The sequence below is a fragment of the Phyllopteryx taeniolatus genome, chromosome 17, assembly GCF_024500385.1.
Source record: "Phyllopteryx taeniolatus isolate TA_2022b chromosome 17, UOR_Ptae_1.2, whole genome shotgun sequence".
NCBI lineage: Eukaryota > Metazoa > Chordata > Actinopteri > Syngnathiformes > Syngnathidae > Phyllopteryx > Phyllopteryx taeniolatus.
The window spans coordinates 15,916,414-15,937,020 of NC_084518.1; the positions used below are offsets into that span (position 1 = coordinate 15,916,414).

General features: G+C 36.3%; 1 protein-coding gene and 1 long non-coding RNA gene across 4 annotated transcripts in view; one reads left to right on the plus strand and one right to left on the minus strand.

The window, feature by feature from the left end:
- The window catches only part of LOC133467420 (uncharacterized), a 100,672-nt gene that overhangs the window by 65,322 nt on the left and 14,743 nt on the right, over positions 1-20,607 (minus strand). The gene's annotated exons all lie outside the window — the stretch shown is intronic.
- LOC133467415 (uncharacterized) lies at positions 15,444-20,138 on the plus strand. Its single transcript, XM_061752267.1, has 6 exons — positions 15,444-15,599; positions 16,717-16,824; positions 16,901-16,937; positions 17,021-17,124; positions 17,218-17,294; positions 19,767-20,138. The coding sequence occupies exons 1-6, from the start codon at positions 15,536-15,538 to the stop codon at positions 20,022-20,024; spliced, it is 648 nt and encodes a 215-aa protein (XP_061608251.1). The 5' UTR covers positions 15,444-15,535; the 3' UTR covers positions 20,025-20,138.

Genomic DNA, 20,607 nt, shown 5'->3' on the forward strand with positions numbered 1-20,607 from the left:
TGAGGTCTTTTTTTTTTTCTTTTTTTGTGGCAAGGTGATAGCTGACACTCAACACAACACTGTCACATTTCAACGCCTTCCCTTTCACTGCATGTGTACAAGTAGACGTGTTGCGGACATTTACACAGTAGCAGTATGAACAAACGTGGAGTAATCATGAGCTATCACTCTCTTTCTCTTTCTCTGGTCTGTTGCTGTTAATGCAGCTCGCCCGCGGCCAAAGTGATGTAACAATGCTCATTGACGCCGCTGCAAACAAATAGGCCACAATGGATGCCTTCAATCTGCATGCCGTGAGTCAAATGTTGCTTATGACGAGCAGCACAAGACGCCTACTGTATAATTAATGATTAATTATTAAAAGCCACACGGTGGAGTTTATGAAGTGGTTATAGAAAATTACTTATTATTGATTGTCCTCAGGCTATAGAGCAACAATATTTAGTTCAAGTCTATGCATTTCGGCCACATGGAAACAGAATAGGTTAGTGAAAAATGATTTGATCCAAGGGGGAAAATGATGACATTTTTATTTATTTTATTGTGTTAAGTTTTCTATTTTACTGTTATATATTAGGCGGAGTGGTGGCCGACTGGTTAGAGCATCAGCCTCACAGTTCTGAGGAGTGGGGTTCAATCCCCAGCCCCGCCTGTGTGGAGTTTGCATGTTCTCCCCGTGCCTGCGTGGGTTTTCTCCGGGCACTCCGGTTTCCTCCCACATCCCAAAAACATGCACGTTAATTGAAAACTCTAACTTGCCCGTAGGTGTGAATGTGAGTGCGAATGGTGGTTTGTTTGTATGTGCCCTGCGATTGGCTGGCAACCAGTTCAGGGTGTACCCCGCCTCCTGCCCGATGATAGCTGGGATAGGCTCCAGGACACCCGCAACCCTAGTGAGGAGAAGCGGCTCAGAAAATGGATGGATGGATGGATATTACATATTATATTTATTTTACCTTATTTGTTTTATATTATTTTTGTCTTATTTTATTTTATTACGTATGGTTTTGGTTTGTTTGGGTCATACATAACAGAACCGCTATTAAACATATAACATGAATACACTTCCATTTTTTTACATCTAAATCCACCAATTTAATTAAAATGTTGCTTTTCTCGCTGTGCCTTTTCCTAAAAAGGACTTTCTTCCACCTTCTAGTTGGCTAATTTGGTAGAGAAGTTAGGGCGGTTACAGCGCCACCTGCTGTAAATTTCTGCCAACGCCTCATCAGCATTCTAGACCTCTCCTTGTTATTCAGTTTTTTGGGGGGATAAATGTTTGCTGCTGTGGAGGAAGTATGTGGGGGGAGGGGTGCTTGCGTCACGCTCGACTGCCGCCGCTCACGGCTGATGTTCACTGACACGAATTCTCCGACAGGTGCGGCACCCGGATGCCCGCAGGACGCTCTGAGTGAAAACATGGACCAGAAGAGGGACGTGTGGAACGTGATCCGTCCAGACATGTGACGGGTGCAAAGGCTCGCCTGTTATTGCGAAGCTAGTCAGAGCCTGGAAAAAGATGTGTGATAATAAAATCAATCAAAGCCTTGCCTGCGGTTCATATGGAATATTTCACCCACTTTTGCAGCTCATGATTCATCTTGAGACTTTGACAAAGCTAATAAAACAATTAAAGACACACAACTCCATCCATCCATCCATCCATTTTCTGAGCCGCTTCTCCTCAGTAGGCTCGCGGGCGTGCTGGAGCCTATCCCAGCTATCATCGGGCAGGAGGCGGGGTACACCCTGAACTTGTTGCCAGCCAATCGCAGGGCACATACAAACAAACAACCATTCGCACTCACATTCACACCTACGGCAATTTAGAGTTGTCAATTAACCTACCATGCCAGTCCCAAGCCCAGATAGGAAAGGGGAGAAGGAGACTTGGTGGTGGAACCTCAAAGTACAGGAAATCACACAGGGAAAGAGGTTAGCTTAGAAGAAGTGGGACACTGAGAGGACTGAGGAGAGGAGAAAGGAATACATGGAGATGCAACATAGGGTGAAGGTAGAGGTGGCAAAGGCCAAACAAGAGGCATATGATGACATGTATGACAGGTTGGGCACTAAAGAAGAAGAGAAGGATCTACACAGGTTGGCCAGACAGAGGGATAGCGATGGGAAGGATGTGCAGCAGGTTAGGGTGATTAAGGATAGATATGGAAATGTATTGACTGGTGCCAGTCGTCTGCTGGATAGATGGAAAGAATACTTTGAGGAGCTGATGAATGAGGAAAATGAGAGAGAAGGAAAAGTAGAAGAGGCAAATGTGGTGAACCAGGAAGTAGCAATGATTAGTAAGGGGGAAGTTAGAAAGGCACTAAAGAGCATGAAAATGGAAAGGCAGTTGGTCCTGATGACATACTGTACTTCCTCTAGAAGAGGTGACTGGAGTTTTTGACCAGCTTGTTCAACAGAATTCTAGCGGGTGAGAAGATGTCTGAGGAATGGAGGAAAAGTGAGAACAAGGGTGATCTGCAGAGCTGTGGGAACTATAGAGGGATAAAGTTGATGAGCCACACAATTAAGTTATGGGAAAGAGTAGTGGAGGCTAGACTCAGTACAGAAGTGAGTATTTGCGAGCAACAGGATGGTTTCATGCCTAGAAAGAGTACCACAGATGCCTGGGGTGTTGATGGAGAAGTACAGAGAAGGTCAGAAGGAGCTACATTGTGTCAGTGTAGAGCTAGAGAAAGCCAATGACAGAGTACCCAAAGAGGAACCGTGGTACTGTATGTCTGCAGTGGCAGAGAGGTATGTTAAAATAATATAGGACATGTGTGAGGGAAGCAGAACAGTGGTGAGGTGTGCTGTTGGTGTGACAGAGAAGTCTAAGGTGGAGATGGGACTGCATCAGGGATCAGCGCTAAGCCCCTTCCTGTTTGCAGTAGTGATGGAGGAGGATGCAGAAGACAGGCTTACGTGGAAAAAAGGATGACACGCTGTGGCACCCCCGAGCCGAAAGGGAAAGAAGAAGATACATTATTTTATAGTAAAGTAGCATTTAGTTTAGTTTAGTTTATATATATATATATATATATATATATATATATATATAGTACTTTAAAATGGATGGATGGACTTTATTATACATAAGAATATATTATCATAATATTGTCCCATTGTTTTATTAATATTAATAGTCTCTTTAGTAATTGGCTGGGAGTAAGAACAGACGTGTACCGCTTAACAGCGTTGCATTTGTGTTCCGTCGGGAACTCTGAGAGAGGAAAAAGAGAACGGTTAGGAGCGAGACAGAGGATGAATAATTCATATCTCTTACTTTAATTGCATCTAACGCGCAGATTAACGACTTATTCGACGTATTATACGGACACGTTTTAACCCGAGTGTTCATTTAGTCCCCAAACAATATGACAGCTATTCATTTGATGGAAAGGACACACATTTATTAAAGTGACCTGGCCTGCTTTATATAACTGCGAATATGATGAGGTAAATGCCAGGCAGATTAACATTGATGTTGGATTTACTTGTAATTACTGGATTCATTGGACACTTCATTAGGTACACCCAAACACCTTTTTTTAAACTCTTCAAGTAACCCTGTATAACCACAAAAAAACATTTTTGGGGATAGAGTTGCACAATTCCAACTCAAATGTCCCTTTGACGTCTCCTCTCTTTAACATTCTGGTCTTGTTCGCACTGGCTGCAACCAGAGTGAACGGCGTGGAATAGGCTATGACTTTATCATGAATCGGTGCAATGTTGAAAGAACGTGTAAAGTTCACCCGGGTTTGAGGGACGCTGAATGTAATGGAGAGGGATTGGCCTTCGCAAAGTTGTGGCAGAAAATAATTGGACGTCAATACCCGATACGGTATTGCTGTGATGATACCAATAGCGATTTTGCTATAATTGTTTGCCTACTAGCATATTTGCCTAAGTCATTTTTGAACATATTTCAGAAAATACGAAAAGAGGCAAGAGTCCAGTTGCCTCGATTCACTGATTCTGGATGACTGAGCATATATACAAACGTAATGAAAAATCTAAATTTCTAGCAGGGCACGTCGAAATTTTTTATTGATATTTTGACAATAATGCGATTAGGCTAATGATGTGCAAGCTGCACTACCATATTTGTGTAACTGAGTAAATGTAAAAGGAAATGAAATTATTGGCTCACAAATTTTACCACGAAAATAAAGCTGGTTATGTTTTTAATGTATTTTATTTTAGAAATATTCGATCGAGTTGTATCAATAGCGTATCTTGAGAGATAACGATACAAGTGCACTTTCATAAAAAGTAGATGACCGGAGCTTGTTTTTGAAGTTTGGCTTTTTATTTTGGGCTTAAATTAGCAAAGCTTAGCCGACTGTGTGTTTTGCTCACAGTGGTTGAATCGAAGCATGGGCCCCCTTTAATGTTCTTAAGAAAATTAATTAGCAATGTGGACTGAATTAATACGCCTGTCTTTTGTCCCGTGCATCCTTTTCACGTGAAATATGGATGAACCTATGAAAAGCGGCCACTCTGAAGGGCCCTTCACGTTGGCACCACCACGCTCCTCCGACGTGGACCCGATGATGTCCCTTTTCAGTACATAATCATTTTCTGGGGGGGGGGGGTTCATTGTGTGGAAATGTCAATAAATAGCCATCTCACCTCCTTTTTGTGTCGCTTCAAATTCATTTTTTTTTCTTATACTCATACAAGTCTTGTTTTTTTCAGTGTGTGTGTTATGAGCTGTTTCTGACTGAGCAGCAAAACAAGATTCCTATTCATTTTGAATATATGCAAAGCAAGATGGTAGCAATTTTTAGCAAACCTTCAACCTTGAATGAATTATTGTCCAATGTCAAGGCGAGAATCCTATTGAATTTTGACTACATGTGACAAGATAGACATAGCAGCAGATCAATAGTGCAAATTGTTTCTAATGTGGAGCAATACGTTGCAACTGATCTTCGTCTAACTTTCTGGAGTTGTAGTGACATTTTAAAGCAAGCGTCCTATCAATTTCGAACAATAACGACAAAAACTTCAATGATTCACTCCAAGTGAGCTTCATCTATACGTCTAGTGAGGTTCAAATTTGGTAGCAATCAGACAACATTTTGTAGGACAAGTTTATCTTGGAAATTAGACTAAATTACTTTAAATGGCAACTTCAAAGCAAAATGGCATACCTGCTGTGTCTTTTCAGGCATGACTTCTTGAGACTTTTTTGTGGATCTACTCATGATAGACGTGTCGACCAAATTTCATGCTGCGAAGTAACACTGAATTTCTTTATTTATTTGTATTTTTTTTTAATTGTGGAGTCATCAAACTTCACCACATTTGTCATTGAAGGACCCCTGGAAATTCAACCAAATGATTCTAAAATGGCCACCTCAAACCAAAATGGCGCGCTTCCCGTGTCATTTGGAGCATGGCTTTTGGAGACGTGTTTTGTGTGTTTACTCATTCGAAAACTACCTCCCCAAAAATCCTGTTCCTAAGCTAAACTGAAACTAACCACAATAATAAATTGTACATGTATTGTTACATGAATTAAAATGGCTGAGTGTAATTTCAATTTGCTTGCAGGTGAAGTTCTGCGGGCCGTCTGGGCGTTGAAAAGAAAATTAAAAGTGAAAACATTGATTTACGTCAAAGGAGGATTGTGTGACTGCAGGTGGTGCGCAGCACATCAAATATGAGCCATAAAAGCCGCGAAGATGACAAATTGTGTATGGAGACGATCAAAAAAGGTAATAATTGATGTCGGTGCCCCTCAAAATGTTTCATTTCTGACGCGTCCCTATCACAAAAGGGGGACGCTTTAATTATTTTTTTTCCTGACCAGCATTAAATTTAAATGTGAGACTTACCCCAAGTGAATATCAAAAAGTTTTCATATGAGAGTGAATAAAACTGGAAAGTGTTATTGTGTAGACAGAAGTCATTTGGAAATTGACACATTTCATTGTGATATGGCGACTGTGGTTTGGAATCCCAATGAATAGTTCTTTTGAAAAATGAACTCAATAAATTTGACTATAAAAACAATGGGGAGAAAAAAATTATTATCATTACATGCAAAATTTTAATCATGTCTTATATATTGTGTGTGTGTGTGTGACAATAGAATAATAATAGAGCTTGGTTTGATTAAACAGGCCTTGACTTATTGTTTGTAGACCTTCATAGAATGGCATACATGCAAAGCTTGTCTGCCATTGATTTTGCATACGTCACATCTTACATATTCTAAATCGTATTTGTACAGCTGTGTTTGTACGCTTGTCAAGGTGACAAGTTTTTATATGAAGAGCTCAAAAGAGTCAATTTTCAACCCCATTTGGTTGCAGTCGGTCGAAAATCTTTTGGACACTGGCTATGGAGGCTATGGAAAGAAGACCCTGAAACAATTTTCTTCCGTTGATAGCAGACTGTGCTTGTCTTTTGAATGGAATCATGTCGGCATTCATCTCAAGTCACCACTGGAAAAAACACAAACATGGTCCAAATGTGCTTGCTATTACTATCATTATTATTGGTATTATTTGTTGTTGTTCATCCTGATGTGTCTTGCCTGTCATCATAAAGTGCATTTTCCACATAAATAGAGTAAATTGTACACGTTTGACAGATCGCAGTAAAATGTGGCACAAAATGTCATTCTTTTGCTTCTGTTGTACTCAAAGGCTCTTATTCACATCTTATACTGTAGATGAATCAGAATTTCTTAAAAATACTGAATGAAAAGACTACTCGACATAAAAATATGGATGTCCTTTTAATGTTTTCCTCATGGCCTTTATTGTTTGTGAATGATCTGTGTTTTAGTTGAAGGTTGGCCGCATTATGGAGATGTATGTGGGGTCGCTTTATTCACCGGCTTCTGAATCTTTTCCACAAGTTACTGCTGTGTGGAAACAGGAAAAAAAAAAAAAAAAAAAAAAAAAACAGAATGAGTGAGTGTATTTTAATATCCCACCCGCCCCCGAGGGACTTTTTTTTACGTTGTGTTTTTGGGACTTTTAATTCTACTTGTGGTCCTTAAGGACAAACAAAAGCGAGTTGTCCTTAAGAGCTTTCGGCGCAGTGTTTGCAAATTGATTGAGCTGTAAAAGCTGTCGGGAATATAGCCTATTATTGGCTGTAATAATACTGTACTTAATAATTATAATGGATGCATGGAGAGGGAATAGTTGTTAGTAGTAGCAAATATACGAGCATAAATAATGCATGGATTCCTGTGACAAAATGAGGACGAAAACACCTTGTATTCATGTTAAATAGTGTAGATTATGTGCGGCTCGAGTTACACAAAGACATTTCAAACCAGCACATGATCCTTTCCCAGAAAAAGAGAATGATGCTTTACGGGTTCTGAGAGCGTGTCGGCACATAAGATCTTCCGCTCGTCCAGGAGGGTTGCCTGACTACTGACCTATGACTGATTCTGATTCTGATTATGACCTATGAAGTTGTTGAAAATCACACTTTTTCATTAGGTGCGCCTAATGCAAAAATAACAATTTCTCAAGCCGTTAATAGAAATAATTGTTTTGCTCAGAGAGCTTCGGGACACCTTCGGCAAAGACATCGAAATTCCTGGTAAGACCCAAAAATATGAAAGAATTGCACTTTCGAAGGGGGGCCATTTTCACAAGTTACGAAAAGTGCGGCTCACGCGAAAACTAACATTTTTCAAGTTGTTAAGAAAAACACTTTTTTGGTCAGGGAGCTTCGAGAAACCTTCTACAAACACATTTGGATTCCCAGTCAGACCAAAATAAGAATTAAAAAAAAAAATGTAAATCACTTTCGGAGGGTGTCTGATGACTACCTGATGACGTTGGTGAACACACAAAGTGAACACATCATCGAACGACAACATCCATTCTCTTTAGCGCTTAATTTTTCTGCAAGGAAGAATCTCAATTAAGTTCTTCTCATGTCCTGTAGATGTGAAAGTTGCTCCTCCAGGAACACGGCATCTAATTAGGAACAACATTTCGGTACCGTCTGCCGGATGCACGATCGATAACGAGAATGGTCAATGCGGACGCAGCCTTTGAACAAATTAAAAAGGCGACGCTCCTTTAAGACAATATCAAAAGATCCAAGAGTCTGCCTGCATTGACTTTTCCCCCCCAAATTTGGCTTCGACCTCACGTCCACCACAAGGAGACTTTTATCCCCTTTTTTCTCTCTCTCCCACACGGGAGAGTTGCAAAGAAGAGAGAATATTTTCCGCTCGGGGGGGTCGGACCACGACGTGTTTGGAAAGTGTGATTGTGTGCTTGAACATGTTGTTGTGTTCTCACGCCTTCTGTTTTTTACAAAAACATAAAGTGTACCATGCTGTAATGGTCCTCAGCATCAGTATGTGGCAACCGATGGAAAATAAATATTTTCCATTGTTTTTCAAATATTCTTATTCAGAATTTTCTCAAATTTTGTTTGTTTTTATTTTATTCATTCATATTAAATTACTGTATATTAAACAGTTATATTATTCATATTTTAACATTTCACAGAAAATACCATCATGTTTTGGATTTTAAAAATATGAATTCATTTTTTTTTTCATTTTATTGATTTATTGATTTTTATAGTATCTTATTGTATTTGTATTATTCCAGTCCATGAGAAATATCAATATTTTCCAAATACAGTATTCTATGTAAACTATGAACATATATAAGATTTCTAAATTTTATACACTTTATTACAGTTTCTCATTTTTCAACTGTTGTTGTTGTTCTAATGTACATGTGTATGTAATGTATAATTAACATTTTATATTATATTACATTACAAATATTAACATCTCAATTGTTTTGTTTTTTGAATGTATTCATTTTATTTTTACTGATTAACATTTTATATCACATTATTTACATGATTTTATTACATGGAAAAAAAATCTATCTAGATTTTATTCAATAAATTTGTATTCTTTGTTTTTTCTTTTTTTTTAATCTAGCTTTTTATGTTATGATTATTACCGTTGATGATGATTATTATAATTGATGAAGATTATTATGATTGATGATGATGATGAAACGAGGTCTTTTCCGAGTTACAAAAATTTCAAATGTAAAATTAATACAGTCTTATGAATTCATCTGCTCATAAGATTCCAACTTGTTTCTACCTAAATTAATACGTTATGCACGTAAAATCACTTTTTTTTTTTCTATTCCTCAGAAGATCGCAACTTCTCTCAAAAATTCTCGAAAAAAAATGGATTTTAATTGTGTGAGGCACCCAATGATGATGCTATAATTTATGCATCCTGTAGGAATGCATATTCAGTCCTGTACAGTACATACATGGCATGACGGATGTTGCTCTATTTGGGTTACGTAACGCTAGCCGCGATGTGGGCAGAAGAATCATCTGCGACATGTGTAATCGCCTTTGACGTCGCTGTCTGGATGCTGCGTGTGTGTGTGTGTGCGTGTGTGTGCACGCGCCCAGTTATATAAGTACAAAACATTAACAACTTCCTTTGTGGTTGTCGCTGGCCGCAAACGCAACAAACGACAAAAGAAGAAGAGAAGGAATGTTGGGGAGGAGGAAGTTAGACTCAAGGATTTTTTTTTTTAATGAAAGCCATTTGATTCAATCCTACGTATGGACAAGGTTCACAGTCTCAATGCATGAAGTCTGACTTTGGAAAGATGATCCTCACTTTTGGTTGACACCGTCACGGACAATTTCATTTGGGTTTTATTAATTTTGGGTTGGTTTTTTACAGTGTAAATTTACTCTTGTCAGATTTCCTCCTAATTTTTTTTTTTTTTTTTTTTTTAAATGATTACTTTTTCTGAAAGAGCGAAAAATCACAATTTCTAAAAAATAATCCAACTTAATCCTTCTCACATTGCGCCTTTTTTTAATGAAATATGAACATTTCCTCATACGAATGACTTGACTGTTTGTTTAAAAAAAATTCAAACATTTTGTCATAAAATTGTGATTTTTTTTTAATTAAAATGATTTTAGAACTTCTGAAAGAAAGTCCTTTTAGTCTCATAAGATTACTTTTTCTCAACAAAATGTTTTGTCGTAAAATGACAATCATTTTCAATTCAATTTAAAAGGATTTCTCAGAAGATTTCAACTTTTTTTCTGAAAAAAAGATGATCGTTGTAATGGGACGTCTTTTTCTCGTAAGATTTTTTTTTTTAATCTTGACAAAATACACTTTTCTATCATGACATTATGATTTCTTTTTTAAATGTTTCTGTAAATTTTACTTTCTTCTAAAACAAATTAAGACTTTCTGTCATACTTTTTTTTTCTCTGAAAATCTCAGCTTTTGCTCAGAAAGACAAAACCTTTTCTTTTGTCAGAACTTTGTGAATTGTTTTTTTAAAGTGAATGTTCTCCAAAAACAATGCTTTCCTTAATTAAATATGGCTTCAATCTTGTTAGATTAAGATTTTTTCCCTTGGTAACAAGCCCACTTTATTTTTGTAGTAGACAGAAACAGAAATTCCGTCTGACTAGCGTCTTTTGCGTAAAAACATGAAGATTTGTTGCCGTAAAACCAGCCATCCTCGCCACATGCTCCACATGCTAGTGCTAACACGGCTACATGGCAAACACAAAGTAGGACACATCAGCAGCTAATCAGCCCAAAGCTATCGCCAAGCCAGAGCCGATGTGGCGGAACAAAACGCGCCTCTATTAGGTCTGACGGGTTGAAAAACATATGTTGAAAAACTACACAGAAGTAGGTTAAGCTTCTCGCGCTAACCTTTAGCACGCAAGCCAGTCCCGTGCTAATTGTCAGACATTAGAGGGGATAGTGAATCAAGCCTTAGCACTCCGGAGCGATATTAGTTGCCCCACGGAGCTTTTTCCTTTTTTCTCATAAAATTACTCCTCTTTTACCCAAGAAAAAAAAATACCACTTTATTCTAATTAGCTTTTTACGTTAAAAAAAAAGGATGACTTTAGTTTAGTAAGATTACAATTTTTTTTCTCTAAAATATACATTCAAAATTAATCACATACAAATTCTCTAAAAATATGACGTTATTGTTGTAAGACTACAACTTTTTTTTTTTTAAACGCAAAATAATACTTTTTCCACTGAACATTATATTTTTCTTGAAAAATATTCTTACATGACTACACATTTTTTTCAAAAATTCCTAATTCATTCTCATGTACTGTAGTTATGACTTTTTGTTTAAAAAACAAAATTGCTTTTTTTCCCCACGAAAGATTACTTTCCATACAACAAAACTTTTTCAAGTAAGACTTTTTTTGTAAATATTGCTCTCTTAAGGCTATGATTTTTGTATTTCAAAGAATGGAAAATTGTGTTGTAAAAGGGATTTTGACTTTTTCCTCCAAAAATATGACTTCATTCATATGAAATGTTTACATTTTCAAGATAACACAATTTTCTTTTTTCATCACATTAGTCTCATAAGATTACAACTTTTTCTAAAAGAAACATCTTTTTTTATAGAAATATATTATTTTTGTAAGATTGCATAATTTTTTTAATGAAACAATACAACTTTATTCTCATAGTTTATTTTTTGTTGTTTTTTTTCTTGTAAGATTATGACTTTTTCTTGTAGGACTATGACTTTTGTATCAAACAAAGCAACTTTATTCCAGACTGTGCATTTCTTCTTTACAATATATATTACCGTAAAACTTCACATTTTTCGTTAAAAAAAAGACATAATTCTTTCTTCTACAAAAAAATACGACTACTGTACATTCTCGTAATATTCTTGACTTTTTTTAAATTGAAAAATACTACTTTTTTCATAAAATTACTTCTTTTTTTTTTAATCTAAACTATACGACTTCATTCTCATTAGATTAGGACTTTTTCCCAAAGAGTAAAACTTATTTTCTGAAAAAACAAATCTGACTTTACGCTCATAAGATTATGACTTTATCGAAAAAAAACTTCTTTTTTTTTTAATAAGATTACATTTTTGTAAGAGTGAGACTTTGTTACTTTTATTGTGGCTCTCAAATTCAAATCTGAAAATCTTCCATGAAACCATTTGTGTAATATATTTTTTTTAATTGTTTTTATTTGTAATGAGACTAGACAAAGTTATTTCGGTACAAACTGATAATGACATGTACAGTATTCTTTTTGTTTAATAAGTTACAGTTGATGGCGCATGTTGGGTAATTGTATTAATCCGCACGGCAGCTCATTTTGCCATAGCCGCTTTCCATTTCCTTCCAGGCTTATTAATAAAAGCAGCAGAGCTTAAGAGGTCCTTTGGTACAAATGTCCCTCTTGATGGAATAATCCACCTTCATAAACTTATTCCACTTTATTAAACTCCTCCTGAGGGAACACAGTCCAAACAATCAAAATATAAAAATCAGGGCTTCAGGGTAATTTGGCACGCGATCCGAGCGTCTCGGCGGAGGAGGACGGCCGTTGGCAGAAAAGGTGGCATGGAGGATTGAAGAGTCGTAGCCCGAGGTTGTCAGCTGTTCATTGGCTTCTTCTTCAATGAACTCGAGACTCTCGGGAGACTCGAGAAGAAACAAAAGCGTCCAGACTTCACCTTTTCATCTCAGGGAAATAAAATAAAAAGCTACTCGTTCTAATTAAAGATGCATTTTTACAATTGCAGACAAAGTGCGCGATTCCAATTCAGCGCCTGTATTTGATTTGGAGCTTTTTTTAATTCAAAAAAATAATTCTTGTTCTTGTAAAACTGATTCTTTTACTCAATAAAAAATGACATTTACACTTGTGAGATTACAATTTCTTTTCATAAAATAATGTTGTTTTTTTAGGAACAAATTAGGATTTTGTTCGCATAAGATTACAATGTTTCTTCCCGAAAAAATAAAACTTTTATTCAAGTATGCTAGCTTTTTCCCGGGGTGTGTTTTTTTTTTGTTGCAAGATTACAACTTTATCCCATATGATTTTAATGTCTTTCTTTTGTTGTTAAAAACTATTTTCCTGGTAAAATAAACTTTTTTTGATTCCCCAAAAACATGACATTAATCTTTTAAACTCAAAATTATCTTCAAATATATGTTTTTGGAGGGGTCTTTAAACATTTCCACTATTTATCTATTATATTTTGGGTGAATAATATTACTTTATTCTTAAGGTTATGACTTTTTTCTATAAAACTAGACAATGAATACAAATTTATTCTAGTAAATTCCAATTTTTTCTAAAAAAATATATATATATATATATATATATATATATATATAACTTCATCATCATAAAATTTGGATTTTTTTTTTATTATAATTTATTGTCGTATGACCATTTTATAAAATTTTAACTTTTTTCAAATGTGTTTTTTTTTCTCATGCACATATGACATATCTGGAAAAAAAATGTATACATAAATAAGATCCAAAATTATTCCTGTAACATGGCGGGGGGTTCACAAAAAAAAAATAAAAAAAAATAAATATTAAGGATGAAAAAAAGAAAAAAAAACTTTTTTGTAACATTAAGAATGTTTTCCTCATAACTATACAGCCATTATCTTCATAACATTTTATAACTATTCTTGTAAGGTTATTATTCTTTTTCTTCATGAATACAAATTTATTCTTAGAAAATCAGATTTTTTTTTCTCGGAAAATATTTTGTTTTAAGAAAACGTGACTTTGTCTCACAAAACTACTTTTTTTTCTTAAAAACTACAAATATTTTCTCAAACGATTTTTGGGAATGATGGTGATAAATGTACAGATGGATGCATGGTGGACAGACCACCGGACGGACAGATAGACGGTTTTACGTTTTCTCCCTTAAAGAAAAAGGGGGGGAAATAAAGATGGTCATGATCTCTCTACCCCATTCAACTCAATTATTAATTCATTTTCCGTACCGCTTATCCCAATGAATTAAAAAAGATCAATCGTGTTCTTGCTTTGTCTACTTTTTCTGTGATTTTGCCTGCACCAGGACATGAAAGTCAGTAAATAATTGAATAAATATATTTGATATATTATGCAACGTTGCTGTCGATTGCATCACAGCCACTTCACATCCTGCACGTCATTCGCACAAGACGGCGCAGGGAAGGGGGAAAAAATAAGAAAAATATCACAGACAGACAGCTTTATTAGTTTATAACAATATGAATCGTAATATATGAACTATTTCATAAATAACACGTTTCAACTCATTTACGCTGCGGATCACTAAAGTGTAGGTTGTCTGCCCCCTGGTGGTAGTATGGCACTAATGTCATTCATTAATGATAAAATGCATAATAAGCATAAACACACATACGCGTGATGTTTCAGCGAAAGAATTCATTTAAGTTACGATAAACTAAAAATTTTGACTATTGACCACCTTATTAGGCACTTCAAAGTAGGGTCTGTTGCAGCTTTAATAAATGGGTTAGGGTTTCAAATTAGGGTTTCAAGCAAGGATTAGGGTTTCTTAGCAGGGTTTCAAGTTCGATTTTCAAACGAGGGTTAGGGTTTCAAAGTAGGCATTTAAGTCAAGGGTGTCAAGTTGGCGGGTTAAATGCGGGTTTCAAGCCAGGGTAAGGCTTTCAAACAAGGGTTAAGGTTTCAAAGATGGGTTTCAAACCATGGTTAGAGTTTCAAAGTAGGGTTTTAAGACAGGGTTAGGGACTCAAATTGGTGTTTCAAGTCATGGTAAGGGTTTCAAATATGGCTTTTAAACTGGGGTTACAATTTGAAAGTTGGGTTTCAAGCCAAGGATGGTGTTTCAAAGTAGGCTTTTCTAGGCAGACCTAGGGTGTCAAAGTAGGGCTTCAAGTCACAGTTTGGGTTTCAGTTTAGGTTTTCAATCCTGGTTTAAGGTTCCAAAGTAGGGTGCTAAACCAGAGTTTCAGGCCGGAGGTTGGGATTTCAAAGTAAAGTTGCAAGACTGGGTTAGGATTTCAAGCAAAAGAAAGGGCTTCAAATTAGGGTTTCGAGCAAGGGTTAGGGTTTGAAAGGGTTTTTCATAATACCAATTCAACTGCAAGGACAATACTAAAGTTGAACTGTGCTGTTCAATGAACACCGCTGAAAACACACTTTTGTGTGTGTGTGTGTGTGTGTCTTACAGCAAACTTTTTCCCTCTACGGAATAAATGCACTGTCCTTTATATCTAAAAATAAATAATGAAGTATAGTGGCTCTAAAGCATAAAATAATCATCAATATTTGTTCACACCGAGAAGCCACCAGGCCAAAGAAGTGATCAATACATCCTGTATCATAGCAACGCACTACACACCTTTCATCTTTGTTATGGATCGTGCTGCTCTCGCTTTTGTTGCTTTGTTGTGCTGCCAATGAGACAATAATCACAGAACAGGAAATTGCATTTTTATGTTGTTTTTTGATTTTATTTATTTATTTATGTATTTATTTTTGTAATTGTATAAATTGGATCAGTGGAAAGTTTTTTTTGGGGTTTTTTTCTCAAATCGGCTGTGTGAGGCGGTTGCCCAAGTGCACGTTTGTGCTGCGACGTCCTGCCGGGTTTGAACCACATCCCGTGTATGTGCGCGTGTGTAGGTGTGTGTTTGTGTGCGTGCGTGTGTGTGGCCAAATGCAGACAATGTGCCGCACAACAACACAACAACGACCGAGAGCCATCATGAACAGCAGAGAAGGTAAGAGAAAAACAGTATACACACCATCAGCATACAGTATTATGCTGAATTGTATTGTATTCTGTTTATGTTATGCATCCATACTTATATATGTACAGCGTTGTTGCTCCTTAAAACGCTGCCGACTATTATTGCTGCTGTTCACATTCAAATCTGCATATTGTGTTTCTACAGTATTACTATGTATAGCTGTGACTCCACTGCTTCTTTTTTTTTTTTTTTTACATAACGTTCATATAATTTTGATTTAATATATACTTCTTATGTATATACAATTGATTGATACACGTTTAGTTGTTTAGCTGCCTTCATGTAGTTAGTTATTACAGTTGTTGTCAAAGTTGTTAATATCGTTTTTGTTACAGTTGTCGTTGTGACTGTTGTTGTTGTTACAGATGTCATTAGTTGTTGTTCAAGTTGGAAACACACTTGTCATTGTTACAGTTGTTGATATTACATTTGTTGTTTTTTAAAGTTGTCATTGCAGGTGTTACAGTTGTTACAGTTGTTCATACTGTTGTTGTTGTTGCTGCTGTTGTTGACATTCTTATCATAGTTGTGAAAGTTACTGTTGTTGTTGCAGTTGCTGTTAAAACTGTTGTTATTGTTTTTGTTGTTATTAAAGTTAGCATTACTGTTGTTGTTGTTCAAGTTGTAATTACAGGTGTTTTTACAGTTGTTATTCCAGTTGCTCTTTCAGTTGATGTTATATTTGTTGTTGTTGATACATTTGTTGTTGTAACAGCTTTTTATACCGCATTGGTTGTGAGAGTTGTCATTACAGTTGTCAACTGTGTTATTACGGTTGTTGTCATTACAGCTGTTATTACAGTTGTTGCTGTTAATGACTAGTTGTTTGTAGTTGTTGTTATGGTCGTTATTAGCGTGTTTATTATTTCAAATGTTGCTGTGGTGGGTTAAGATAAGATTAAGTTTTTGTTGTTGTAACAGATGTTTGCACAGTAGCTTTTGCATTTGTTGTTTATTTGCTAGGCAGCTCACATCGTTATTGTGTGACACACAAAAGAAGTATTCTTTGTCTCTCTTGGAATAAAGGTATGACCATGGAAAAAAAAGTTTTCATTCTACAGTATGTCTTGTTTCCTTCTTTCTCAAGATTGCTCGGATACACTAGCTGCACTGCTGCTGCTGTCAGTGGCCTTGTTCGTGTCGTTGTGCGTCAACGCCACATGTTGCGTCACACGGCGGGCGTCTTTGTGTGCAGGTATGGTATGAAATATGTAGCGCTTAATGAGAGTAGCCCAACATCCCAAAACTAACTCTTTCTTCTATCAAACCAGACCGCTGCTGTTGCGCATACATTCACGCAGCAGACAGGTAATACATTTTAGTTCCTACTTCAACAGCAACAAAAAGAAGAGCTGACAATCATTCCTTTTTTCTTTTTTTTTTGTCAAAAGGCCTTCACAGGAGGGGAGGTGGCATTTTGTTAACGCCAATCGACCCGAGGAGCAAGACAAGGCTGACCACAACCACCAAAATCCCATCTACGGAAACATCAAAGGTTAGCGGTGCCTGCAATTACTTTTTTTTTTTTTTTTTTTTTTAACTCGTCTTTGTGTGACTTAATGAACACAAAGGTGTTTTTTGTGTTCAGGTTCTGGGGATTTTGACACATTACGAGTACCACATGTGAACCCATACTTCAATGCAACACTGCAAGCACAAAAAAAGGTGTTCTTCTGGTCATTTATTTGTGTCCCTTTGAGTTGTTACTATAAAGTTTTTCCATTTTTATATATTTTATGTTTATTAAATGTTTCAATACAGATATTTTACAGACTCTGGTTCACGTCTGGAAAGGAAAAATATTGATATCAGTCCTCAGTGAGAATGTTGGTGTTAAATTAAATTAAAACCCAACCAAAAATAATTTATCACATGACATTGAAATACATTCAATAATAACAATAATAATAATAAAAATACAATAATTTCAACATGAGTATTATTTAATTAGATTAAAGTGACTGAATTCTTTTTTGATAAATAATTAAACATATCATTAAACAGTATTTAATTGAATCTAAAAAATAAGTTTTATTAAGTGATGAAAAAATTCAGAAAAGTGTTTAATTCATTAAACTAAGTTAGAAAAATATTAACTACATACAGTCATTTAAAACAGTAGTAGTAGTAGCTGTGTAAATAATTGAATACATAATTGAAAAACGTTTTAAAAAGAATTACATTTCATTAGATGATCAAAAACATATTCCCAAAATAATTTAATTTCATTCAATTAAGTTACAAACTAATGACTACATGCTGAAATTTTAAAAATCTATTGAATTAAAATAAATGTATTGTATACATTAATATCTGTTTAATGGCAAAGCAATAAATAAAATTAAGTAAAATTTCAAAAATATTTTTCATTTTATATTTGTCATGTTAAATTACACTCAAATAAATTGAATGATTAAAAATATATATTAAAAAATAAATACTATAAGAAATTATCATTTTAAACCAACGAAATTAAAAGTCTAGTGTCATCTACATTCCCACTAAAATTTCTATCAGGCTCGTTCATGCCTGGGCCAAGGAATAAAAGTGCAGATGGAAGAATGTATTTTCACTTCCATGAACCAGAAAGTAGTCTGCTTACTAACAAACATTTATTTTTAACCTGAATTAGCACTTCAGGCTTGCTGGAGGTCTGTGATCTACAGGCTTATTTATTTTTAAGTGTTTTCTAGGGCACTTACACAGGTCATATAGCTTGAATATAATGTAGGGTTGAAAGCAGGTTGATGGAGCAGATTTCATGAAGCAGAAGATTTGATTTCATAGCGGAAAGTGGGTTGACACATTTGTGGTCAAACCTCAGGCAGTTATGAAAAATGAAGTTTAAAAAAAATAAAGTGTTCCAAAAAAAAGAAAAAAAACATGCGGAAATGCGTCAAAAAGCCTCGACAACCACAAGCTGTTCATGTGGCACAATCGTACGTCAGTGATGCTTTTCTGATAAAAGCACATGCATTGATCCATGCCATGTCTTCTAACACACGAAAATGTATCCATGCCATGTCTTCTAAAATGCTAGCATACAGTGCGGTCGTTTAAAATGCAAGCACGGGTTGAACCATGTATGAACTGCAATACAGTATTTTAAATGCTAACATTAATCCAGGTGATGTGTTCTAAAAAGCTAACATACCATAATCCAAGCAAAGCCTTTTATAATGCAAACAGCATGTGATATCTTTTAAAATGCTAAGATAGATCAAATTATGCAATCTTCACCCAAATGCAAACACATGCATTGTATCATGTCACGTCTTCTAAAAATACTAACTTCAGCTGCGTCATGTGATGTTGTCCAAAATGCTGACATGCAGTGATGCCTGCCTTGTCTGGAAATGTCCTGGAAAAAAATGCACCCAATCTTGCAATGTCATCTCAAATGCTAACAAGCATTGAATCGTGTGATGTGATTTGCAATGCTAAAATGCACTGACTCGCCTGAGGTCATCTAAAAAGGAACAATGATCATGCGATAACTTCTGAAATGCAAATGTCAGGTGATGTCTTCTAAAATGTTAACATGCATAGAATCATGCAATATTTTATCAAATGCAAACATGCTCTGAATCATGTGACTTCATCTAAAATGCTAGCATGCACTGATCCAAGCATTCCCTTCTAAAATGCAAACACCATGTGCTGTGTTCTAAAAGGCTAACATGCATTAAATTGTGTGATATAATCTAAAATACAAACATGCATTGAATCATGTCACGTCATCTACAATGCTCACATTCATTGAATCGTGACGTCTTCAAAAAGGCTAACATGCAACAATCCTTGCAGCAGATGTGGGACCAAGTCATTGCTTTGCAAGTCACAAGCCAGTCTCAAGTCTTTGCCTTCAAGTCCCAAGTCAAGTCCCAAGTTGAGACACGCAAGTCCTAGACTTTGAAACTCAAAGTCTAGGACTTGCAAATTGACTTTTGCGTTTCAAAGTCTAGGACTTGTGACGTGAGTTTGAGTTTCGGGACTTGCCTGTCTCGACTTGGGACTTGACTCGGGACTTGAGGGCAAAGACATGAGACTGACTTGTGACTTGCAAAGCAATGACTTGGTCCCACCTCTGCCTTGCAGTATGCTACCATGCAAAGATTCATGTGACATCTTTTTCAGCCCTCAGAGGACACCCTGATGAACTACGCCTCTCTGGATCTCAATGTGGCAAAACAACGACAGCAGAAGCTCCAAGGCAACCGGTCAAAGCAGCTGTCAGTCCATGTGACGGACACCAGCCATGGCCCCCACTTCGGATCAGTGGATTCTCAGAGCAGCGTCTATCTGAACAGCGAGTATATCGCCCAGGAGACGGACACCATCGAGAAACGCGGGATGTGTTCCTATTCAGAAGCTGTAAAGCTCGACCGAGTTTAATCCAGATCTGATCCAGATTCCACACATGCATACAAGTATTCCTAGTCTACTGTGGGAGAAAACCCGGTGTAAAATCTTATCCAATTTAAAATAAAATCTGCTATTTTGTGCATATTCAGAAGCTGTTATTTTTGACCGAGTTTAATAAAAATCTTATATAGATGGCAAAAATGTAAATTCAGCAGGGAAGATCCTATTTAACATCTTTACATGCTTTTGTGTATTTCTATATATTTATACATTCTTCCACAGTTGTTTTCCTTGTGCTCAGATTCCAAATCTGATTTACATTGTACCCTTGGCAACAATGTTCTCATCAGGGAAAATCCTATAATATTTATGTTCTTCCAATGTATTTCTCCCAACATGTACTTCAAATCTAGATCTGGTCCAGACTGCACATTAAGCAACATCCATCCATCCATCCATTTTCTGAGCCGCTTCTCCTCACTAGGGTCGCGGGCGTGCTGGAGCCTATCCCAGCTGTCATCGGGCAGGAGGCGGGGTACACCCTGAACTGGTTGCCAGCCAATCGCAGGGCACATAGAAACTAACAACCATTCGCACTCACAGTCATGCCTAC

Bases quoted from the DNA above. Each gene is read 5' to 3' on its own strand.
- LOC133467415 (XM_061752267.1), top strand. From the start codon at position 15,536: ATGCAGACAATGTGCCGCACAACAACACAACAACGACCGAGAGCCATC. The intron at 17,125-17,217 runs GTTAGCGGTGCC...TTTTGTGTTCAG, and splicing joins CATCTACGGAAACATCAAAG to GTTCTGGGGATTTTGACACA. The intron at 17,295-19,766 runs GTGTTCTTCTGG...CATCTTTTTCAG, and splicing joins CACTGCAAGCACAAAAAAAG to CCCTCAGAGGACACCCTGAT.